Source organism: Archocentrus centrarchus, chromosome 5, assembly GCF_007364275.1.
Source record: "Archocentrus centrarchus isolate MPI-CPG fArcCen1 chromosome 5, fArcCen1, whole genome shotgun sequence".
NCBI classification, from domain to species: Eukaryota; Metazoa; Chordata; class Actinopteri; order Cichliformes; family Cichlidae; genus Archocentrus; species Archocentrus centrarchus.
In genome coordinates this window covers 13008568-13034690 of record NC_044350.1, presented here as the reverse complement: position 1 = coordinate 13034690, position 26123 = coordinate 13008568, and the positions used below count along the sequence as shown (strand labels likewise).

Below are 26123 nucleotides of genomic sequence, written 5' to 3'. Positions count from 1 at the left end.
AGGTTGGCAGTTTAATTCCTGGCTGCTCAGGGCTGCATGCCAAAGTATCCTTGAGCAAGATAAAGAGCCCCAAGTTGCTCTCCAGTGCAAGCCTTGGAGTGTGAATGGTAGACAGTAAGGGCTTAGCTTCAAATGGAAGTGCTTGTATGAATGGGTCAGTGCAAACGTGTTGTGTAAAGCGCTTTGAGTGCTCAGTTAGAGTAGAAAAGCACTATATAAGAACTAGTCGATTACCATTTACCACCATTTAAATGCAAAAGAAAATTCGACATTATAGCCATTATACACAGCAGACATTTTTTAAAATAATCTTTTGACATGTACATTTAGAAAATCATATTTTTGGATCATCCAACTGTAGCAACTTGTACCAAACCCTGTTTGCCTAAGGCAGATTCCACAGAGGAAGACAATCCACAACCTTCTCATTAGGAACCCAGCGAGGGAAAAAATTTGAGCCAGGAAATGTGTTAAAGTGCAAATTTTTCTTTTTATTCTGATTTCATTTTACAGCAGAAATTATGTAAAGCATTCAGAAGACATTTTCCACATATAAGGGCAATATTCAAAACACTTTGCATGGCCTCAGCAACAAAATATTCTTTTAAAACATCAACAATTTAGTGATGCTTGTGCATGCATGTTTGTAAAACAAAAAAAGTAAAAACTAGGCTACAAAATCAAAAGGAATGAGAGAGTGAGATAGGCATGGAGAACACAACAGCAGGCAAGGTGGGAATACAGCAGGAGATGAGGGGGGGGGGCGTTGGGGGGGCAGGGGTGAAAGAAGAGGAAGGCAAGGAGAGGTCTAGCCATAGATTATCTATGAGGGTCTACCATTCTAGCATGCAATGTGGTGTTTGGCCACGCCCTCTCAAAACAAGGCCTGAAAGGTTATATACCATTCATTTCTAGGCGGACTTAAGAGAACAGAGGCCATCTCTGCGCATGTTTACCAGCTGTCTACTATGGCAACATTTCTTATTTTATTTATGTATGTATTTATTTTTTTTCTTCTACTCTACATAATCTTTTTACAGTCACCATCCTCTCCAAAAATGTGAACATATTGATGGATTTTCTGCAATCTGTGTGTTCAGTTTTGTGTGTGTGTGTGTGTGTGTGTGTGTAAGTTAGTGCCTGTGTATGTTCCTGTGTGTGTGTGTGTTTGTGTGTGTTTGTTGTATAAAAACAGTTCAAAGCAGTGTCCTTTAGTTGTGCTGATGTGAGAGGAGGGGCAGTTTACGAAGTTATTCAAGTGATACCGTATGAATGCTCCTAACAGCACTGTCCTAACCATGGCTGTCTCTCAGTATGATGAAACTTCAGAAAACATATGGAACACAATCGATATCTCCCAGCTGTTAATCTCTCAATCTGCTATCTCTTTTAACTGTTCTTTTTTTTTTCAGGTGATGAGGGGCCATTACCTATTTTTGTATCATTTAAGGATTGCTTATATTAAGAATCTTGTGCGTTTAAGACTAAAGCAAGTGCATAAATCGTTTTTCTACCCTAACACTTGCTTTGAATTTAATTCATATTTAAGTGTGTGTGTGTGTTTTTCTCAGATAAGGCAAACAGATCACATTTACTCTTTCTAGACAATTATAAAGAGTGTGGATACAAGTGGGATGAAGTATCCCTGACAGACTCAAATATGTGTACATGCACACCCAAATGTACACAGTCACCTGTAGCGGTACAACTCTGTGCCAGCAGTCATTCCACTCCACATACCATCTCCCTGTTCTTCAACCCTGAGTAAAATCTAAGGGAGAGATTTCATTGTTCCCGAAGACATAAGCACAGAGAGAAAGTGTGTGGCCATTTCATTTTTGTGTTTGTGTGTACATTTGCGTTTACGTGTGTGTGTGTGCACATTGTGAGACAGGGAGAAAGACAAAGAAAAGAAGTTTGTATGAAAGATATTTTTGTCCTCTAGGGGGAAAAAAAAAAAGCCCAGTTATGATTTTATTTAAATGCTGTAAAATCCTTTTTTTTTTCTTCCCTTTCTTTGTAGGGAAAACAGACAAAGTGATAGAAAACACAGCTTCCTCTTGGAGGGTGAATAGACTCGTGACAGTGCCTTTCATACACGGAAGCTGAATTCAGCATTTTTTTTCCTTCTAATTACTGGAAAAATGCACAAAAATAAGTGGGGCATACGGTGATACTGTAATTATTTGTCTGAGCAAGCGACACACAGCGTCAATCAGGCCACGAGCATCCATTCATAACACATACCAAATTAGAGCTTCCAACTTAGACTCACATCAAGTTTAACACTGTCAAGTTCATTTTAAAACACACAATTTAGGAACACAAACAGGAAACTGGAAACCTTTTTTGGATGACATACAATAGATACTTCCTGATATTATTTTGCACTTTTCTGTTGTTGAGCAGGCACTTTCTAAACAGAGCTTTCCATAAGTCTAAAGTACATGTAGTATAATTATGGCAGTGACAATGAGGAGAAAAGAAAAAAAAAAAAAATCAAATATGTCAAAAACAAAGTGGGAGGGACACATTCTGTTTGAGGATGGAAAGCTTAGACTGGAGGCCAGGTTGGATCTGCTGTAGGTGTGATTAATGGTCTTAATAAAAGCTAGTATGTTGCTGAAGCACAACCACATTTGTAAAGAATGTAGCGCCCACATCCCTTTTTTGGATCATCAGTCATTGCATTCACATTTAAACGATCATCAGTGCCATTAGCATCATTTTCACACTTGCATCATCACCATCGCCACCAATACGCAAGTCTGCCTTAGACAAACTTCAGAACTTGTAGGAGGTCTACGGCTGCGCTAGCACTACATTTCTTCTACTGTTTATTGTCTGTGTGTTGCCTCTGTGGATCTTACTGATATCTTTTGGGTGTTGGTTTCGCCAACATAACATACTGTTAGGCAAAATAGCATTCATAATAATTGGCACTACTGGCAAAAGGAGTTTAATTTTTGCTAGCCAAGAAACAAAAAGCACAAAGTGTAAATGTTTTGTCTGAAAGATCATTGTTTCAGCTAACTTTGTTTTCCCACTTATAATTCTAACATTAGAGTTTTCAAGTTGCATGCTTTAACAAAATGTTCTTTTCAGTAACACTTATACTGGATACTCTTAAAGTGAAGCAGTTAAAATCCTCTCACAGTCCATAGCCACTAACATGTTCTTTTTGCTGTTTCTTTGTCTTAAATCTCATGCACATTACTCCGTTTGCAATATCTACATTATTTACAAGCAATACAGCCATCCTGTGTACCCAGGTCTCTGTCTTAAGTTCTCATTATGGGAGTAAAATAATTTATAATCTTAAATACAGTCCTCTTATGAAAAAGTTTCAGGGTCCTCATATCCCCTTACCTCGTCAGTTTATATACAGGAATATGCAATAGTTCAAAATATGGATTTGATCGCCTGCATGGGCTAATATGGGGACCAGTGCCCTGTATAGGGGCAGGTATAAGACCCATGTCCTGTACAGAGCAAGCATAGAGACCTCTCAGACTCAAGAAGAAGTCAAGGCAATGGTATGTGACTCTCTCCTCAAAACCACAGATAGGATTTAGAGGTTCACGCAAAGAACAAACTAACAGAGACATTTAACCATTGGAACATGTCGTATTTCATCACATGGGGGGGAAAACCAGCCTCGAGCTAAACCACTCTTGAGCCAATTAAATAAATAATCAGACCCTTAAATAAATAAAGTTTTTTTTTTTTTTGTTTAAAAAAACAAAGCACCCAAAATAAGTAAGTTGTCCTTACACAGTTCACATTACACAGGGCAAGGATAAGTTGATGAGGACATAAGTGAGACACAATTACACAGAAATACAAAAGAAACAACACTAAAGCAGTTTGGCAAGCATGCAGGAGCTCGTAGCTCAAACACATGCATTGAATTGAACAAACACGGACACACCACGTCAGGCGGGCAAAATGCCGCCTCTGAGAACGACTCCATACAAAGTCCATGTAACAAATTAAGACATCGTTATTCAGACCCCATCCCTTTATCTAACAATGCCCCTCTTACATTCAAGTGCAGTTCCTCCCCTTTTGATTGGGTGACTGAGTTATAGGTTTGTACGCCTGTGAGTCAGAGTGGTTGGTGATACTGTGATATACTAAATCAGCAGAATGATTTGGGACTGTAGCTCTTCGGGATGATGGAGAGGAGGAATAAGCGAAAAACCTTGCATGCAAATGCAACACAGAAGTGAGTTTTTTGGTTTATGTTTTCTTATTCTTTCATGGATTTTTGTTCGGATACAAAACACAACAGGTTTTGTGTATTTTCTGCATGTCAAAGTAGCCTTTCTTTTGAGCCAGCTGTTCATCACAGGAGCCTTTCAGCGCATCCAGTTGCTGCCACGGACAGCAGGATGTTGGCGTCAGGCGCTTCCTCGTTTTCTCTGGTTTGACTCGTTGACTTGCTCTTGCAAAGAAACATACCCATGAAGAGTGCAAAGAATGCCATGAGGTTAATGTGATGGCCTCCCAGTGAAACTGGGGAGGAGGAGCAGTGCTGTGGGCAGAGCCAGGTCCCTGGGCTCTGCCCAGCAGTCTGTCTGTCTGAGCTGCCATGATGGACACCTATCCTGTCCTCAGTCTGTCTGGGAAAAGTTTTTTTTTTTTGTCTTGAGAGAAGAGGGGAGAGAGGGTGAGAGAGAAGAGGGGAGAGGAGGAAAGAAGAAAGCAGGAGAAGGGATTAGGAAAAGGAGAAAGGAGGGAGTTTGGAGAGGATGGAAGAGAGCAGAAAGAAAAAGAAGAAGATGGAGGGGGACATAGATTGCTCACAGGCTGAGGGGGCTCTGTGTGGGGCCTGGTGGTGGGCTCTCAGGACCCCTGGCCTTTCTCTGCTCTCTGGCCCTGAAGAAAAGCAAACATAGATGAGTGGCAGAGTCAGAGCTTTGAGTAAGTGTGTGTGTAAAAGCATGTCTTTGATTCTTTTTTTTTTCATTTTCATATCCAAAGGCCATAGGTTATTCAACAAACTCCCGGCAATTCCTGCCAACACACACACATTCTCCCTTCTGATATCCTCCCCACCCATCAAGGCACAAAAAATAGACTTGCAGGCCAGGCAATACACTTAAAGTCCCCTTGCGATTACAGTCAGAACATGCCCCTAGGAAGACCATATGCAGGAATCGCTCTTCTATCTATGTCAGTCATGCACAAGTCCTGACATCATTTGGCAGAGAGAGACAGAGAGAGAGAGAGAGAGACAAGGTGATAGGGAGGGAAGAAGAGAGAGAGAGAGCGAGATGGAAGGATGATAATCCAGGATCTCCTCTCCCCCTCCCTCTGCTGACATGCAAACAGGCATCAGCCACCAGGAGAGAGGGAGAGAGAGAAGAGAGCAAGAGAAGACTCACCCGTTTCAGAGGCCTATGGTCCATCAAGGGGCTTCACATGAACAGTAAAACAACACCAACTATTAGCAATAGTGTAGTGTGTCTATGTGTGGCAGTGGGCTGTTAAGCGTCAAGCACGTGCTTTTGGATGTGTGAGCACTTGTGTTTGAAAGCATGTTAGAGATTTATGTCTCACCTGTGGCGGCATCGGAGCAGGAACCTCAGGATCTTGCGAGCAGCCTGGTTCTGTTTTTTAGTTAGGAGGCTGCTGCAGGCAAAGACATGGGTATAAGAGATCACACATAATATAATTAGTCCCTTTATGTGTGTTTGTTTGTGTGTGTGAAGTACCTGAGGGAGTGTCTGTAGGAGCGGTAGTATTGCTGGATGAGGACCGCTGCTCTACGACTCTGCTGGAATTTCCTCTGTTCATGGAAACTCCGGAAACGACTCTGGATCAAGATGGCTGCCAGGGTCATCCTCTTATAAAGTGCATACTGGGAGAGAGGACAACAGTACTGTAAAATCAGCTGTGACCACAAATGACATACTTTTGCAATATATGAAATATATTGCACATATTGCAAAAGTATGTCTTGCCATGATAAGACCCACAGACTCATAACAGCTCTATGAGCCTGCAAAATTCATAGTATTGTCAGTAAGTATCCATAGCCTATAATGATCAGAAAGCAAAAATAAAAGTGCATTGAAACTGACTAATATGAATAAAAATTTCAACAATAAACAAAATTCACAATGTGAACACCTTCTCTTCCAGCTTATGACTATAGTAAGCTACGTAGATTCATTACAGATTGGTATATTAGAACAACAAGGTAAAAAACGTTACAAGAAACATGAGTAGTACATGAAGTCTAGATGCTAGATTAACTTTTTCAGTGGATGGAAATCTATTGGTCCTTTACTACAGATATAACCACATATCAGAAAGAATCAAAATAAAAATTCACCTGATATTTTAGCTTACATTTATGAAGGGCTCATAACTATTATTGCTTTTGCGATAGTTCATTACTTAACTCAAGGGCCACATGTTAGGGGGTGATCTTGGCAACATGTTGTTAACTCTTACCTGCTTGTATCTCTTATAGCAGCGCTGAATCACTGCTGCAATCTCTTTGCGTTGTTCCTGAATGGGACCCTGTGGGAAGCGACAAGAATTTGTCTAAACATTGTATATGTAAAATGGTTTTCAGTCATGATGAGCTTGTTCATGTAAATGTGGATTATGCAAGCAAGGAAGATACACCGAGTCACTGCAGGTTGAGCTCAGAAACAAATTACATACCGTCACTATGGGCTAATTTTGTTTTGTTTCTCTAAGGGAGTCTAGGTCATACTTGCCTTGTGTTTTCTGAGGGAGTGCAGAGAATGTCTGATGGTCTCGTACAGCTCTCCCTGCTCTGCCTCAGTCATGGCTAGACAGGAAGAATCTGTTTTCAACCTCTCCTCTTTCATAGCTGCACACAGTAAGGAGCTCCACTCAGAGGGGGAGGACGGGGCTTGCTTAGCCTGAGGACTCTGCTGATCCTCCGGCCCTGAGAGAGAGTTTGGTTTAGGGCTGGGAGTCTGAGGTTTGGAGTTTAGAAACCTAAGGAAAAAGAATATTATTAGAGCATGGTTGAGACCATTTGTTTATTAGATAGAGGAGTCTGATGACTTATGCAATTATTTGAACCTCACCTTTCCACCTCACCAAGGTAACCAGACAGTAACCTGACATCACCACTGATCCCAACCTTCCCGGATTCAATTTCTGCTTCAATAACTTCCTGCTTGAGCCTGCCAGTTGAAGCCTCCATGATGTGATCAGCTAGCATTGTGATGTCCATCTGCAAAACATGAAGAAGAAAGCTTACCAAAATATTTACAAAAACGCACTTCCCTTTACATTATTATTATTTTTTTTTTTGTTGGGTGATTTTTAACTCACTCAACACTACACACTTAAAAGACTCAACACAAAGACTTTCAATTCTTATATTTACAGGTGGACAGAGAAAAACAACTGTTTCTCTCAATCTTCTGTACAATAATCCATAATTTACCAATTTAATTTTGAGTACTTTTATGTTTGTTCCAATCTTGCTCAGTTCACACATGGCATGAATGCTTGATTAGAGATCAAGCTCAATACTGCACATAAAAATCTGTACCTGCAAATCATCTGTGTTATCCTGATAGGTCAACAGCTCTGTCTCCTCTCCCCTGTCAGACAGCACTCTCTGACACAGGTGAACGGCCAATCGCTCTTTTCCTAGAATCTTCCTGGCTAGGCTACGCTGCCCCAGAGTCTGTCTCAGGCTCCACCGGGTGCCCCCTCCAGATCCCCCTATCCTGGCCTGCAGGTGGGAGAATGGGGCACTAGGAAGCTGAGGCTGGCTAGGGCTGGAGCTGGCAAGCGGTGCATTCTGACAGCTGAGGTTGGCGGTTTGAGTCTGTAGTGGCTTGGGGAGGGGAGACCGTTGAGGATTAGGATTTGGAGAAGAGTTAATTGGGGTGGTACCAGAGGTTGAGTTAGCTAGCTGTTGCTGTGAATCGGGGTTGGGTTTGAGCCTCTTGGCTGGGGGTGGACCTCCCTGTTCTCCCTGGGTTCCCTTTTGGGGTCTGTGTTCTGCTTGGCTCCAGCTCTGGCTCTGGTTGTCTGGCTTGCTCCCTGGCCTGGTTCTCCTCATCTCTGAAGAAACAAATATGGTGACCAATGACAATAATAAAACACTTACACCTAAAAATGTGCATATTGTCAAATAGGTAACTGTATTTCAAACTGAATTTTCAGAATTTGTATGTAATTAAATCAGAGATTGGTGGTTGAAGTCAGTAACTAAAGACTCTCCATAACATAAGACTGAGGATAAATTGGAGCTCTTTTTGGGACAAAATTTTCCCTGTTGGTGATAAACCACAAACCTGAGTTTGGGTTAGGGGTGGGGCTGTTGTTCATCCCGCTGGTCTGTGATTCTCCTCTCCATCTGTCCATCCAAGCATCCACAGGCTGGCCCTGAGTTTGAGGACTATGTTGCAGCTGCTCTAAGAGCTCAGCCAATCTAGTGTGGCCCCGGGATCGGGCAATGTTTAGCGGCAAGCGTCCCAGTGAATCAGGAATAGCTAGAGCTCTTGGATCCCACTGGTAAAGCACCAATGCTGCCTCAGTATGGCCCAGAGCACATGCCCACATCTACGGAAGTCCAAAGAAAACAATCGTCACACGCATACACACACACACACACACACACACACACACACACACACACACACACACACACACACACACACACACACACACGCGCACACACACACACACACACACACACACACACACACACACACACACACACACAGAGGAATGGATGAAAAGCAACATGCACACAAAAGCACTGATTACTCACCAAGGGAGTGCAGGAGAAATGGTCTACATTCAGAGGATCTACTTCCAGCTCGAGGTCAATACTGTCAGCATGCTTTGTGCTGCAGAGAAACACAACACACATTAAAATTACTGGAATTCCATCTGTGCCTTCAACATGGCGTGTTGTAATTGTGTGCTCCTCACCGCCAGCGAATCAGTGTCTGAATGAGCCCTGCATAGCCCTGAGCTGCAGCCAGATGCAGTAAAGTCATTCCTCTGGAGTTCTTACTGTGGACGAGCTGATTAGAAGAAGCCCAGCATGGCTGAGACATCATCTTCTCACACACCACCACCACACGACCCTCGAATGAACCCTGATCAGGAGAAATCTAGAAGATTTTCCAATAAAACAACAGACTGAATAAATCTCTTCTCCAAATGTTAAAAATGTTTTTCCAAGGTGTCACTAATGTTTCTTTCAACAGGAGAAAGAAAAGTTAATGACACCTTTGGCATACTGCGACACCTTTGCAATATAAACAAAACCAGTACAGAGCCCTGCAACTAATGCTGCTTTTGAGAACTTCACTATAGAACGATTGGTATTAGCTTTGTATGTGGACAGGGCTAGATTGTTGTATTTGTGTTGTTAAGTAAGCTTTTAAGTTTGTCTAGTAAATTTTTAGACTGGGCTCACTATCTGTCAGAAATAGCTTTTTTGGTTCCTTTAATTGTCTTCCCCTTGCAAACAGAAGGTTTGAACAGCACTCTGAAGGGTCAACGCTGTCCCTAAGATGACCACATATAGGAAATATCCCCTCTCTTTGACATCATCTAGAGCTGAGAGGAGAAAAACCTGTCTGAAACAGTCTGAGCTTTTGGCTCACAGGGATTACTTGCACATATGATGACTTCACATGTTGCTGGAATTTCCAAACTTTGGGATAAATAAAGTACATCATATATTTGGCCCTGTTTTTTAAAAAATATACACAGCATATAAAGAAAAAAAATTGATTCACTTTTAAGTACAATACCAAAATATTCAAATATGAGTGACTCAAATTTTAAACACTTAATAAGATTTTTAAAAAAAAATGTCAACAGTTTCTTTTGGTTTCACGTGGTTTCTGTGCACTGCCCTTAAGACGCACCTTCACATCATAAAGGAAACTTTCACCATAAGAGACCCAACAGCCTTACTTGAGATTGGTGATCAGTAGCTCCTCCTCCCTCCACTCCTCCTCCCTTTGTTGCCATGGCTTCTGAGCTGGGATTTTGATTGGTTATCTCAGCCATCCTCTGTTCCATCTGCTCCAGACGCTCCAAGATAGACATCCTGAACTGGGTATCTACAGAAATGAAGGTGAGACATTTAAAGCTGTTAGCACCAACAAGCTGTGGCATTTAGGAAATCCATATTAGATTTCAGTAAATCCTACAGAGAGAGGCTTAAAAGGAGAAGGGGTTCAATACTGGCTGAAATCTAATAGATCCCATTATTGTCAACAAGGGTGTATGGGTATGAATAAGCACGCACGTAATGACAAATGTAGGTTTATCTGTGTAGCATGGCTGTATATGACCCTTTGTTTTAGTGCTGCTGCAGTTTTGCTGCAGTGCATGTTATGTCATCCCACCTGCTGCTCTCTCACTGAGTCTCTCTATTTCTACCCTGCTCTCATTTCACTCCTATTTTTCTTTCTGCTGCCTGCAGCACAAAGACTGAACAGATGTGGGTGGAGCCATGATGTGATACAAAGGCTCAGGCTCCTCCCACTCCTCTCTGCCACTCCAGCTGACTACAAAGCAAAAACACTCGACTATTTTAGCAGCCAAACACACCAGAAACACCTGTCCTCACCTATTATCAGTAATGCATCAGCATGTACATAAACATACACATACATGGGGAAGACCTCTGGCCACACACCCACACACGCTCTGAAAAACACATTTTAGAAGAACAGAAAAAGCTAATTAAATAAGCTAATACAATAAAAAAAAACAAAAAAAAAAACACCATGAAGCTGAAGATATTAACTGAAAATAGGCAATTAAATAGGTCATTTTATTCCACTTTATAACTGGTTGGTAAATTCTTGTGTTTATTATTTTGCAGTTAATTTTTCTACATGCCATTATTATTACTGCTGCTATTATTAGTAGTAGTAATTTAAATGGAATGTAGTGATTAATGACTAATATGACTAACATGTTATTACATTATCTAATAAACAGTTTATTTTGTGTGTAATAATTGCGTATATGGTTTTAATTGGCCAGTAAGAAATTGCATTTGCATTCTAATGACACATTTTCTATTGAATTCTTTTCCTTTCTGCATTTCAAAGTTTGCTTGACAATCATTATCTGGGGTATCTGTAGATTTACCCAACGGCTGTATACACTTTCTATGTTCCTTTAAAATTTCCCATTTTCTTTTTGCTTTTGCCCAATAACCAATGACCAATTACAAGTAACATCACAAGACAAGTGACTCACCTAAGTCTTTAAAAAAAAAAAAATCCACCTAAAAATAAAGGCTTTTTATACTAAATGCTGGATTCAGTATGATTTTTGTTGCATGCGGATCACTGAGAATTAAACACACCCTTTTGGGCAAATGATCAATGTAGAGGAACTTTCAGAAGCAAACATGTCAAAAATATCTGTGATAAGCATCCCCACACTCTTCTGTATGCTTGTTGTCATCAGGGCCCCCACATGAGCTTGCTTTCATTTGTTGTTAGTGTTCAGAGGAACTGTCCACTCCTGGTGGTGCTGAAAACGAACAGATCAACTAAAGATGCTACACATACTTAATCCTCGATTCTGCAACTCAACTCAAAAAGACTAGGAAAGCAACGTGACAGCATCGTGTGGCATCTTTATCTGCATTTGTCTGAAATCGACTGGCAGGGCACCACATGGAGGCTACCTTAAAAATACTTTGACAGAAATGTGGGATGCAAAACGATAGCAGAGGCTCCACAGCTTTGCATTAAAGAAAGAGAAACGTTTGTCCATCTACACCAACATGACAAAAAAAAAAAAAAAAGCAAAACATAAAAAGCCAAACAAAACTTAACTGAGCTATAAACAACACAACCTGGACGCCAGTAAAAGAGCGCGTCGTGGAGTTACCGTCAGTTAAAAAAAAAAAAAAAAATCAAATAAGCTACGAACCCAAACAGCGAGCCTTTCTCTATCTGCTTCTCTCTTTGTTCTTGTTCCCGCTTCAACCCCGTGAGTTTGAAGTGTGCGACTCACACGTTGCTACTCCAACCGTGCAAAACACAGCTAAGCGCAGGGAGAGAACGAGAAAGCGGGAGAGAGCAAGAGAGAGAAAGACAGAGAGAGGGAGAGAGGGGGAGTGAGCAGTCTCCACGTTGTGTCTGAGAAAGCAGAGCTTCAAATCCGCCCGCCAGACCCGGAGCTGCAGGAGGCTCGGTCGTCATCCGTACAACAGGAGCAATAGCATGTGACAAAGTTATGTGCTGACGCGTGTTTGATTACAGTTATTTATCTGTATGTTTCCCGTACTTTGAGACTCTGATTCACATTTGAGGCCAAACAAAGGACACGAAGGGGGAAACGCACCCAGTCTCGCTATCTCCGCTCAAACACGCAGAGCCTATATATAGCGTCGGTGAGGCTGCACAGCGCCACTGCCAGCGGTGCCCAGCATTTTGACTGTCAAATGGTCCGCGTTTGTGCCTTTGTGTCCTTGCCCTTCATTCTAGCAAAACAGCCATCCTGCTGTGAAGAGCCGCATTGCCGCATTGCGCAACGCAGAGACGGGGGCGAACACAGACCCAGGACATGCCTTTACCGAGGAGACCCGTGTATTTCCGAGATGCAGTTGCATCAGGAGATATATTTGCACACAGAAGCTGTGCAGACATTTGCAACCAATCCCCCCCAGCGCTCAACGAAAGTTTAATTGCCCTCTATCATCTTAAAGTTCTTTTTAAATTCAAACAAGAACAACATCTAAAGCCTAAACAAAACAATCTTTTATGCAAACACTGGCAGTGGACTCTATAATAAGCGAGTTTGCCCTAAACAAATTGAACAAGGCAAAGCTGAATGTTGTCTATGAATGTTGTCAACTAAGATGAAAGACACTGGTATATGCTCACACTACTCAAACAACAGGCATTGAAACAATATACTTCTCAAGTCAATTTACATGCAGGCAGGAGGATGACAGAAAAACTGCTTGCTGGAACAGAAGAACACACTAAAGACAAACAGTGGGAGAAACTGGTCAGCACTTCACTGATTACAGAAAAAAACCCCATCACAGCAGGATATGAGAATCAGAAAATAGAACAGAGGAGCAAAGTGGCAGCATCACACACACACAACAGGTTCAACATAAAGATAAGGAGCACCTATTTTTTTGTGTTTTAAAAATTCAGGTTTATACTCAATATTCACTGTACGCAATGCATCAGTTATACGCAAAAGCCATTGTGTTTGCGGTGTCAGTGGAACAAATATAACTGACAATACACATGGATAGTTGTTCTCACCATCCAGGGACAGCCAGTCGTGCTGAGAAGATGGGAGGGCTGGAAGGTCCCGTGCCTTGTATTCAAACACCACAGAGGAAGAGATGACCTCACCGCCCATAGCTACCTGCAGCATCACTAGTCCCGTGTCATGGGCTGGAAATAGATGGATATCAGAAAAGTGTTGGTCAAAGTGTTGGAGTGTGTCTGCACGAGATGAACCTCTTGGTGAAGGTGAATATCAAATGCTAACTTTAGGAAAGTAAGTTAGTCAACCATAGATTATACACTGTGAATTGTGAAAGCTGCTTATGCGAGACAGTGTTTGCCTCACACTTTACCCCAATCACACTGATCATACAGCCTGAAAGGAGTCAAGTATCATTTACTATATCCTAAAAAAAAAAAAAAAAAACTGTACTAATTTCTATCATCTTTTCTTCTTATATTAAAAAGAACATATCTCCTGGTTCTTTTGTTTCTTTTGTTTAAAACCTACTTATTATGAAGGCTAGAATAAGGTTTGAATTTGTAAATAAAGGAAAGTGTGAGTTGTGTGAGAGTCTGCGCATACACAGGTGTGTTACCTGGACAGTAGCAGCGCAGCACCCCCGGCTGAATGAGGGCAGCAGGGACGCTGATGTGGTCAAAAAGACAGCTGTACTCACTGCTTGACTCCAACCATGGACCTGTTATGAGCACCTTCACGCCACCCTGCAGCGGACAAGTAAAGGTCTCAGACTAATATCACAGTGTAGGTTTTTCTTGCCTATAGGAAACTGCTACTAAGCATAAGTTTAAACAAGAGTCTTATGAGACACTTCACTTGATGTGTATGTGTGTTAGTGTGCTATCATATATGCATAGAATGCCTAGCAAATGTCTTTCTATCAAAATCCCATCTGTGACTAAGACAAATGTCCGAGACACAGGGGCCTAAATATTTACTTTCTTCTTCATTCTTCTTCATTTACAAAGTAGGCTACCTACTACTTTGACGATGACAGATCCATCAGTGCTAGCAGCCCCTAGAGGCTGTTCTACTCCTTACATCAAAGTATAACAAATTAACTTGAACTGTCTGAATTAAACTGTCATGTTCCTGCCATAAAGATCATCATTGCTGAAAAAAATTAAGGAGGCAACTGGTGCAAAAAGGATTCATTGGCTTTTGGAGAAAACTGTTGTTTTATTTATTTATTTTTTCAAGAAACTTAAAACTGAAAAGGATGTGTTGCTGATGACCAAAATAAAAGCTGTAGAAACACATTAGTGAAATTAAGTTACAACAAGTGTGCAGACTTGAAGGACCAAAACTGCCAAAATAATAAACTAAATAAATTAAATAAATAAAAATATGCCTTTAAATGTATCAAAAGTAAGATTAGAAGTGTGCACAACAGGTTCTTAATAAACTGTAAACTAAACTGATATTTGCTTTATAACTAATTTTAAAATGCACATATTTATACTGTCATGTCTGGAATTTTTAATAAAAATAAAAATAGAGAATGATTAAATCAAAGGTATTTAAAGGCAGAAGCAAATTAAAACTAAAATATCAATTTATGCTACAATTTATAAAGTAATTCATGAGGCATTTAAATCAATGTTTATGTTTTATTTTTAATTTTGGCAGTTTCAGTCCTCCATAAAATTTGGCAGTTTTTGGAAATGATGCTAGCAAGATGCAATGTTATCACAAGTTTCACTGTAATTAAACCACAGAACTGGTGTCTGGGATATTAGAAATGGTACATGGAAAAATTAACGAGGCCATCCTGAAGAATCAGTTAAATATCGAAATTTCATCAAAATCCAGTCAGCTGAGTCTGAAATATTCTGCCTCCTTAATGACCACACAGCCAAGCTGGCAGTACAAATTGTGCTCAGCATGATTTCAGCATTTAACATCAGTACAAGCTACCTTCAGTCATGTGCTGCAAAGACTAATTTCACTGTAGGGACCAATTATGAGTAAATAATGATAATTAACTTGGGTTTACTAACCTCTGGATAAGACCACTCTGGGGAGTAGTCTGTCACACCAAACAGCCTCCCAGTCTCCTGAAGCAATCCCAGAGCTCCCTGCTCCACCTCAGAGCCCTGCAAGTGGCCTGCTCCTGTGCCCTGCTCCTCTCCTGCTGCCCCCTCCTGGGGCATCAGAACCCCATTGACAGCTGCCCCCACCCCATTCCCAGACCCTTCAACTGAGATGAAATCATTGATGAGATCAGAAAACTGGCTTCCAAATGAAGCCTCAAAGCCTTCCAGACTGATGGCTGCTCCTGCTCCAGCTGTTGCAGCTGACACCCCCCCACCTTGCTGAGGAAGTGGAGAGCTGTAGAGTGCCCCCTCAATGGCTGCTCCTGCAGCTATTGACTGAGGACTGGCCACCACTGAACTGCTTGCCCCTGACAAGCTTACACCATTACAGAGAATCTCATTTTCCCCTCCCCCTCCCCCTCCACCACCTCCTCCGCCTTCCTCTCCTCTGTTGTCATCTGTAGGCTGGAGGTAGTGCTCGGTGTCCACACTTGCATAAGCCTCATGAGGATCCCCAGTTTTGAGCAGTAACTCGCCTCCATTCTCAGCAGGCTTCTCTAAACCCCCGACCTCTTGGTGTCCCCTGCTGCCTGACTGGTCAACGGTCGTATCCTGCGGTGTCAGAGGAAAGGAACCCACTGGTGCTCCTTTCCCATTCCTTGCACACAGGGCCTGCTGGTCTGTGCTGGCTTGGTGGAGGTGTGTATGTGAGTCTCCATTGGTGACTGGAGAGTCTGTTGGCACTGTGGGCAGGCCTATGTAAGCCTGGGCCTCACCGGATTCCTGGGTTGCCTCAGTACCGTTAGTCTGCAGCTGCGAAGGTTGACTTGTTTGAGGGGAGGCCTGGAGGAAGAGACTCGGGGAAGGATGGTGTGAAGGCTGGGTCAGGGTTGGGACACAGGCTGATGACATGACGGCACTGAAATCCATTTGCTCCAGCGTGGTGCTGGGGCTGAGGCCAGCTCCTTCTCCTACATAGCTACTCTGAGTGGACAGCGGTTGTTCAAGGGGTGTAGCTTCCGTCTTGATGTTGTTGACGAGGGTTGGGCTGTAGACAAAGCCATTAGAGGAACAGTGGAGACCTCCATCATCACCGTTACACCCCTCAGTTTTCCCTCCACCTCCTCCATATGTCTGGCCTTGCTTGGGGTTGTTGAGGAAACAATCGGGGTCAAAGGTCATGGTGGTCTCAGGAAGGCTGACTGCTCCCCCAGAGTCTAAAGAGCTGGACAGAACCAACTCTCCTCCCTCCCCTAATCCTACTCCACCAGGAAATGATGCAAACCTCTGGTTTTCAGGGGCAACAGCTAACAGAATCCCAGCAGTAGTACTCTCATGGGTAGCTGCCAGCAGGTGGGTGTGGCCAGCGGAGTACACAGAATCCCCAGTGAGCGTGGTGACCTCAGACATGAACACAGCTGTGCTCTGTGATAAGCCAGCCCCGATGGCAAGAGCAGGACTGTCAGCCATGTCACTGGTGATTGACAATGGGGAGCTTTGGGTGGTGTCAGGGACCTCCACCTGGTTGGTGGAAGTAGAAGAAGACACCTCCATGCTGCTCTGTGGGAGTAAAGAGGGTTTGGTTATCCTGCCATTCCTCCTCTCTCCTCCACCTGCTCTGCTCCTCCCCCCTCCAGAACTGGGCTCTGTCTGGCCCTCTGATACATCACTGTTCTGGACCTCTGTGCCATCTGCTTCCTCAGCTCTCTGGCCCGCTGCTACATTGGTACCAACTGCAGTTCCCCCTCCCGCTGCTGCTCCTGACTCCTGCTTGGAGGAGATGATGCGCTGCTTGACACTGGAACATTTTTGATGAAGGCTGCTTCCAGCACCTGACAGAAGAGACATCAAAACAAAGAACCAAACATCTACCATCATATTCTGTTCTTTCATATGCTCAAATTTTCTAGTAGCATAGCATTACCTCACATACATCTGACAGTGTGTAATGGCACCCTCCAGTGTTTAGAATCTACACTGAAAACTGACTTCATGAAGACTCTTGATACAACTGCTGCTAATGCACAAGTGTTCAAAAACTTTAAGGGCATGCAAAATGCACAAGTTGGTTCTTTGGCAAGATATTTAATACCCAGAGATATTTCCAAACTTCAAACTAGGTGTATTCATTTAGAGTTTCAATATGTAGCCAGCTCATTTTTCAGAGGGAATAACAAACACCAAACAGTTTAAGTGTCAGAGGCCTAATGCCAATAAAAACCCCTTTGACCACAGAGGGATCAAGTCAGTGATCAAACCAGAAGCGCTGGAAGACGAAAAAAGCAGAGAGCGGTGTGAACAAATTAGGACATGTGGAGAAGCGAGAAGGAGAAATGAAGCAGTACTTAAGTCAACAAGCCACTTAGTTTTGGGCAGCTGTCCTTATTTGCCCCTCCAAACCAGATCAAAAGATGGGCGTGATTAAATCTGTGTGTGTATATGTGTGTTAGTGTGTGTACTGGAGTTATCTACTCCCTGATGCTCATTTATGAATAATACATGATGGATATTTCAGGCACCCCATCTCCTTTCCCTCAATCCCTCGCTTTCCTGGTTGCAATTTGTATTTGCCTCTAGGTGGCAGCATGGCGTTGACTGTTGGAGGCCAACAAAAAAAGTATAGAAATAGCTGTATAAAGCCAAATTGAAAATATGTAGCATATAGATCTTAATACAGTGGCTCTTTAAAGAACAGGATTGTGTTTAATGAGAGTACACATATAATTTTCATTTATTTACATGTTAATTAATATAATGTAATTATTAAAGCATTTTTGGCACATTCACTCTTCTTTATCGGATCACTGATTTATCTTTACAATAAGGAATAATCAGTGGGCTGCTTCAGTTACATTACATATTTCTCCTCAATAAAGTGACCGATCACAGGTGCCTCCCAGTGTTTCATTGGCTCAATAAGTGTGCGAACCATTAATCCTTTTCTACATTTCTCCTCAATTCAAGAGAGAAACTCCCATATGATCAACAATGAACCGCTGCAACACCTGTTGTCTCTTTTGATAAGTGATGGCACAGCTCCAGATGGGACTCGATTCTGCTGCCAAGGATAAAAACAAGCCAGTGAACCAAATGATCTTTGTTTTAGATGTTCCACACTAACTGTCTACTGATTCATTTTCATGCTTGTCTGGGTTCTTCAACATCTTTGCTGGTATTATGACGAGTAGAAATGATATTCACCCAGGGTTAGCCATACTCCCAAATTTAGTAAAAGCATGAGGGCTAAAACTTGAGTGCTTGAGAGTAGGAGGAAGGTCATGTAAGTGCTGATGTAGAGATAACTCACACATGGGCTTGAGTTGTCCAATGAGCTCCTCCTTGCTCCACTTTGCCCACTCTTTCCTGTCAGTGTTGATGGAGCAGAGGACAGGGCCGCATGGTTTCCCGCTATCATCCACTGCCGGTACATTCAGGTAGTGCACCAGCACAATGTCTGGGTTCTAGCAAACAAAAAGGGAACACAAACAAAAGACATGCACACATGTGGCATAAGCTCTTTATTTCACTGTCTGTTTTCTCACATATGGGGGAGAATAAAAAAAGATAGCCACTATTAATCTAAGGACTAATGGGAGGAGAACTGTAGAAGGAAAGTGAAAGAGAAAGTGGAGGATAGGGAGGTCGGACATAGCGTGTCAGATAAGAGTCTCTCACCTGCCCATAAAAGATTTAAAAGCCTGAGCCCACTCATCACTCTCTCTAACCCTGCACTGTGTATGTGTGTGTGTGTGTGTGTGTGTGTGTGATGTTTCTATAGAGAAAGGGAAAATGAGAGAAACAAAGTGAGAGAACAATTCTCACTATACTGCAGGTCACCGGCAGACCTATGGAATTTCTACCCCATGAATGATTCAACAAGTGCATTCACTTGCATGCATGCATGTATGTGTATGTGTATGTGTATGTGTGTGTGTTAGAGAGAGAAGCTCCTCTTGATGAAAGATTCAGTAGAGAGACTCAGGTGAGGGGAGGACCTGCTGAGGTGGAACACTTTTCTCTCCAAAAGAGGATAGCACAGTAGGCTGCTACAGCGCCTCACTGTGCAATACAACAGCACTCCTAGACTGATGTATGACCATTTTCACTGATGTATTTTGATATATGTGCAAAGAGCAGAAAATGGCACATTAAAGATAAAGAAAGTTAATTTTCCCTTCAAAATTTGAGACTGCAAGAGTCTAACTGGTGAGGCATGCTGCAAAAAATTTATTGGGTAAGGGCATGTTCAATTTACGCTGATGGCTGGAATTTTCTTGTAAATTTAATGTGACAAATTATGCAGGAAATTCTGGCAATGAATGAATAAATAAGTATACATTTCCATATTTTACATTTCCATAGCTTGGTATTCAATCACTATTTTCTTTGAAAACAGACAGAGAGAGAGATGAAGAGAGAGAGGCCGTATATATATATATATATATATATATATATATATATATATATGCGGACATGTTTACGATTAATCATGTAGCCTGTCATCTGAAGATGATGAGGTCCTGGTGACTGTATGTCCCAAAAGAGAGAGTGAGACCTGTGTGAGGGGGACTGCGCACACAAATGCTGCTCTCTGCTGTCTCTTACATGAGCAGCAGAGTGAGTCCAACATCTCTGTTGAAAAGCAACATGCTTTCATACACACTAGACATCTGTACATGCGTCCATGTGTGCGTGCACGTTTGTGAGAGCAGGTTGTGTGTTGTTTGTAACTCTGGGGTGTTTTCTTGGAGAAGACCACATAGAGACTAGTGCCTGAGTGCTTTATGCTCACTATAAGCATTGAGTCTCAGAGTTAGGTATCACACTGTGCTCGGGAAGTTACAGTCAGCTTCTGGAGAAGAAATGTTTTTACTACTCTACAAGGTATGGCATCGTATATGATCTATTATAGATGTCTAGCCTATTCTAGGTGTAGTCCAGCGGTCTAATTGTGTGTGTAGGAAACTCCTTTTGGCCAAACAACATTAAGTTTTATTACAAGCCCAGTTTTGTGACAGTATTTCCAGCAGTCCGAGTCTGCCTCATTAATTCAGAAGAGGAGGACTTTTATTGCTGGTTTATGGTTTAGCTTAGTGTTTTGTTTTGAAAATTTAACAGGTGAAACTCTGTGTAAAACTAATGATATACTACATAATTTCTAGCAGTCCTTTTTTTTTAGGTAGAATGTTAAATAAAAACTAACACAGCTGAAATAAATGCTGCGAAACGGCAATAATGTGAAGGGAAATAGCCCAAAAATGACAAATATATGGTGCTTTAAATGACAAGGAACAACAAATTATCACAAAGTTACAAATACTGTTGAAATCTTTTAGTTTTTTTTTTTGTATATGTATAGATACTGTGAGATAAGGAAAGGTGGGAAAGGGCAGTGGTCTTACCTGCAGCAGCCAATAGCATCTACGATGAAAAGTGGGGATGATGGAGGAGTGGACGTAGCAGCCATACAGACACTATAGAGAGGAGAGGAGAGGAAAGGAGAGGAGAGGAGAGGAGAGGAGAGGAGAGGAGAGGAGAGGAGAGGAGAGGAGAGGAGAGGAGAGGAGAGGAGAGGAGAGGAGAGGAGAGGAGAGGAGAGGAGAGGAGAGGAGAGGAAAAGAGATTACATTGGTTAATGAGAAAAGAAGGGGGATGGGGGAGCAAGACAAAAATGAAAAGGGAGAAGAGGAGAAAACACTGAAGGAAAGAACAGGAGAGGAGAACTTAGGTTACACCCACTTAGGTTGTATTGATTGTGGTGCTAAAACAAAATTGCAAACATGCTGTATGCGTTTTTTCCTAATGTCTTTTCTAAAATACCATAAATCTGATGCTGACAATTATAGCACAAGTGATTGTGAAATTTACTGCCTCTGCAAGACTAGGCATAACCCACTTGGAATTCACAAAAAGTTACAGTGTTGTCGGCTTACAGACATTGCAAGACAGATCAGCAACAGTAAAGAGGACAAAGAAGATGAGGAGGAGGAGGAGGAGGAGGGCAAAGCACAAAGTGTAAGTGGAGCCTCAGTGTGGAAAAGATTTAGTATGGACTTCATCCAGGGAGGGATGCTTAAATAGTGCATGTACAAAATAGTGTATACAAGAGTAAGTGTGAAACAGAACAAATATGTGATTTTGGTAGGTGACATACAGATCTGCACAGGTTCAGAGTATGAAATTCTTTTTAAACTGATGCCAGTAGAATACCATAGATTTTTCAAAACTACCAAAACAAAATGATTTTGTAATACCAGAAGTAATTTTTTCTTGGTACAGAACAATCAGAAAAATAGGATTTACTCCAGTAAATATTTTATCGGAGGATATCAGAGAACAAGATATAGAGTCCGACTGTGTATTAAGTCAGACTCCAGTTTTGGAGTTTGACAGTTTTTGATCATCTGTGCAGTGGAAACTTTTTAGTCAATACTCAAAATGTATTGAGGAATCAATACGCAGTCTTAATGAAGTGAGTGGTTGTGATTTTTGACAGAAGAAGGATGAAATGATGGCTGAAAAGCCTTCTATCAAGGTCAACACATGCAGTGTTGTTAATCAAGAATCACACACCCACACAAACACACCCACACACATCACATAAAGTGGTTGTTTTTATAGACAAGATTGCACACAAACGCAAATACTCAGCAATCAGGCAGTATATAATCCACACTTAAAACTTGTCCTGTTTTCTTTCTCATTTACACACACATACACATACACTTGTATTTTCTCGCCATTTTGCCTCTTCTCAGAAGTAGCCCGCCCTCTATCTAAAGTGTGTTTTGCCAAAGGCAGAGTGCATTTCCATATATTTCCATTCGATATGAGGAGGCTCTCCATCCAGGGTTATGTTTTTCTCTCATGCTTCCTGCCGCTCCCCATCCTCCTCCTCCTCTTCCTCTGCTCATCTCGCTGCTTTCCCCATTCCATCATTCCCGTGCTCTACACACTGCTTACTTGCTTGCTTGAGGGGTCATGGGAAACGGTGACATAAACAATTACTGACCAAGTACCAGAAAGAGACGCGCTGGTCTTGTGTGTGTGCCTGAGTACGTGAACATGAACATTTGCAGAGAAATGCATGTGAAACGCAATGTGAGTGTGGAGCTGTAAATTGCAAATGGGAATACTTGATCTCAATTATTCCTTTTTACGTCTGTGTCTCCAGCTCCCCCTTAATGTGAAACTACTGAGCCCTCCATAAGCATCCATGTGCCTCCCCACAAGCTCTCCTTCACTCCCCTTCCCAAATCATTCTTTCTGTTTCTAACACATGCATGCTCACTCCTCTCACCTCTTGGTATATTCCTGCTGAATAATCAATTTTTTGAGCTAGCTGATGTGACTCAAACACACACACGCGCACTCACACACAAACGCACAGACGCTGCCTTGAGACTGGATCGATACCCCTCTCTGTTCTGCTGAAGGAGGCATTGACATCATTCCTGGCCTCAGGCCAAACACACTCTTATCCTTCAGAGAGAGAGGGAGAGAGAGAGAGAGAAGGAGACAGGGGGAGGGATTGAGACAGGGACAGGAGCAGGAAGAGAGAGAAAGAAAGATTGGCACCACTTGCTCCCAGGTCACAAACTGTCCTGTAGCTTCAGCACGTGTGTTCATTTGTGCTACACGTATGTGGCACCTCAAAATGAAGGAGAGTGAGTTGGAGATGAGATTGGCAGTGAAACCACACTCAGCGGCAAAAAACATCATTGACTTGTTTTTCCACTGCAGCTTCTCACCTCTACTCCCTGGACTTTCAGCTTCATGTGATCCTCTCGGGTGGTCTTGCCATCTTTCCTTTTCTTCCAGCAGTACCCATCTTTCCTGTACTTCACCTTTTTACGGTTGTAGAGGATCATAGAGCCATTCTGAGGTCTGACGGGATACAGGATAAAGACGTAGTCAAACATTAGGTTGGTCATTCAGAATAAATGTGTTAAAATGTCTCTGAAACTGCTCCCTGGAAACTGAACTGAAATTTTTTTTTTTTTTTGTGCTGTATTCCAAAACTTCCAGTAGTATCAAAAATCTCCTGCATTTGTCAACTGAAACAAGCAAAAACATGTTCCTGGTTTACACAGTGACGTCAGTGTTACTCTTCCACAGTCAAGTGAGCTGGTCTCATGTGCCCCCTCCCCTCTCATACATAGACTCTGGCTCCTACATGTTAATATTTTAGTAGGGTGATTTATTGGCATGGCAGGAACATTGGCCTCTGAGCTCCCATTCTCTATACACCTATGGGGATGCTCACACACAAACACACAGGTGCACACCAGGAGCCATGCATGTACGTGTACACGTGAGCTAGAGACGCTATAATAATATCAGAGGTGGCAGGACCTACCGCCGTGCATTCTTTGGGCTCAATGTCAAACCTGCTACTCAGCAATCAATCATTACACTTTAAAACATTAAGGACAAGTGTGTGTGCGTGGTTCTGCGTGTGTGTGTGTGTGTGTAGGACGATGAAAAATGCTTTCTCTGCCTTATCTCACCACAACAGAACGAGAACAGACACGTTAACAATCAATAACCTAACATATACTCACGAATGCTCTCGCTCTCTGTCTCACACAGTCATGCACACGCAAACACACGTTCATACACCTCCTCTTACTGTCCTCCTCGTCTTCATCAACCTCTAGTCTTTATCCCTCTTATCATACCATCTCTTCATTTTCTCTTTAAGGCTTCTTTGGTACCTCCATTCTCCTCTCCACTTTTCTGATCTTCTCATCTCATTTGTTCCCTCTGCTGCTATCTTAACCTGCTTCTCCTTTCATCTAATCTCCTTTCCTTTCCTTTTTTCCTCATGTATGTATGTGGACTTAGATGACTGCAATTTACTCAGAACACTGTGAGTAGTGAAATTGAATTTACTTTGAGCTGATTTTCTTTGACACCTTAAATCTGTTCTGTTTTGGGGTGAGCCTGCCAGTTTCTTAGTGGAGTGGAGACCCCCACCCTCCCATCAAAGCCGAGTTTAGTCTCCGTCTCGAGCAGCGTGAGTCATCTTAGAGCTGCTGATTCTAATTATGTTATGGAGAAGATGGATGAGATCAGATGTGTGCTTGCGCGTGTGTGCATGTGTGTGGGCGGCACATGTGCGTGGGTTCATACGTGTGTGTGTGTGTTGATAGGGGCGCGTGGTCGGTGCCCGTGGTGCTCACAAGGCCTCTGATTCAAGCAGACATAAATGCTATTGATTGTAACTAGGCTGTGATGTGTGGGATATAAAAAGCATATCCAGTGTTCCACAGTGTAGCAGAGCAAAAACAGAGAAGGCGAGGAATTTTTTTTTTTTTTGGGTGGGGGGGGGGGCATGACAGAAAGAGACAGAGTGGGTAAATCCAGTGTGTGTGTGTGTGTGCGTGTGTGTGTGTGGGGGGGAGTCATTACATTGAAAGAATGAGGTATTTCAGTGAGGGGAGAAATGAAGGTCATTGATTGTTATCTTAATATTGGTCCCCCCAAAAGTGTGCAAACATGTGCGCACTTAGGGATACAAGGGCACGCACACACATGCACGCACAAACGCATGCGCTGCACGTAAATGTCACAGGCTCCGTTAGCTGATCTTTCCATCTGATGGGATTAGGTGTAATCTGTTCTAATCGTGCCTCATGTCATGTGTAAATGGGATTATATCTAACTGCTGCTCAATAACAGCAATATGACTGCTGCTGCTGTTGCTGCTGGGAGACTGAGGCTATACGGCAGCACAACCAATCAATGAGAAATCCATCCACAACATAAACTGTGCTGCTGGCCTCCGGCTGCTCCTGAGAAGAGTCCTTTAGCTGGCACAATGGGAGCGCAGAGGCATATCCTGGGGCTTTCAGCGGTGTCAGTAATCAGAAATGGGGCCATGGGGTGACCATTTCACTTCCTTAACTTTACTTTACTTTTCTTTCTTCTTTTCTTTCTTCTTCTCCATCTCTGTCATTTTTCATTCTCTTTCAATGCTATACTTACATCTGTATTAACTAGAGTAAATGTCAATAAGGTGATTTATCAATAATTCACACTGCCCTTTCCTTCAGTCTTTTATTTTCTCTTCCCCTCCTTCCTACTCACTTTCCTAGCTATAAACTCTCCCTGTTCTAGGAAAAGAGCTGCTTATGGCTCATTCGGATCGATGAATATTCAGTTCTGGCATGTGAATCCCTGTTCACACCCCATCTTATATACACAAACCCCCCTCACCCTCCTACGTTTGAATTATACATCACTTATCCTAATTCATTTACATTCATTAATGCTCCATTTCCAGCTGACTAGGTGCTTTACAGTCCAAGCATGTTCTAGAGCATTCTCTACATGTAGAGCAGGCCGTTAGAAGGACCCTTTGGAGACAGTCGACGTACATCACTAATGTTTTAATCAAACACAGGCACTCAGTCACTGAGATTAAACCACTGTGAGTCACTAACTGATTGAGCGATACTGTTTGTACGTGTGTGGAAATCACTGTCTGCTCTCTCTCCCCTCACCTGGTTTTTGGCGACGTCGTCAGCCACTCATCATGTTTCTCAAAAGTGATGAGATATGCAGCAATTTCCTAGAGAGACAGAGACAAGGCAGAAAGGTTATACTGGTGTGTGTGTATCAGGCTGTGTGTGTGTGTGTGTGTGTGTGTGTGTGTGTGTGTGTGTGTGCGTGCGTGTGTCACAGAGAGATAAAACATAACAGGTATTTCCAGATGACCTGCTGATGCCCACAGAGAGCGTGCCACTATCTTGATTGCCACGGTGAGGTCTGGGCGTCTGATTGGTCACAGTGCAGCCAGTCAGAAGACAG

The 26123-nt window shown here is 42.4% G+C and overlaps 1 protein-coding gene across 1 annotated transcript in view; it reads right to left on the bottom strand.

Annotated features, from left to right (window-relative positions):
• Positions 1 to 494: 494 nt before the first annotated feature.
• The window catches only part of LOC115780863 (calmodulin-binding transcription activator 1-like), a 59091-nt gene continuing 33462 nt past the window's right edge, over positions 495 to 26123 (bottom strand). Inside the window, exons 4-21 of the mRNA XM_030730282.1 lie at positions 25817 to 25884; positions 23060 to 23195; positions 20711 to 20782; positions 18616 to 18769; positions 15273 to 17140; positions 13850 to 13976; positions 13284 to 13418; positions 9946 to 10094; positions 8947 to 9131; positions 8783 to 8861; positions 8304 to 8571; positions 7550 to 8070; positions 7077 to 7225; positions 6738 to 6984; positions 6466 to 6534; positions 5721 to 5866; positions 5566 to 5637; positions 495 to 4881 (exon numbers count right to left, since the gene is read on the bottom strand). Coding sequence (XP_030586142.1) covers positions 4806 to 4881; positions 5566 to 5637; positions 5721 to 5866; positions 6466 to 6534; positions 6738 to 6984; positions 7077 to 7225; positions 7550 to 8070; positions 8304 to 8571; positions 8783 to 8861; positions 8947 to 9131; positions 9946 to 10094; positions 13284 to 13418; positions 13850 to 13976; positions 15273 to 17140; positions 18616 to 18769; positions 20711 to 20782; positions 23060 to 23195; positions 25817 to 25884 — 4521 coding nt within the window. The 3' untranslated portion in view covers positions 495 to 4805. The remainder of the gene's footprint in view (positions 4882 to 5565; positions 5638 to 5720; positions 5867 to 6465; positions 6535 to 6737; positions 6985 to 7076; positions 7226 to 7549; positions 8071 to 8303; positions 8572 to 8782; positions 8862 to 8946; positions 9132 to 9945; positions 10095 to 13283; positions 13419 to 13849; positions 13977 to 15272; positions 17141 to 18615; positions 18770 to 20710; positions 20783 to 23059; positions 23196 to 25816; positions 25885 to 26123) is intronic.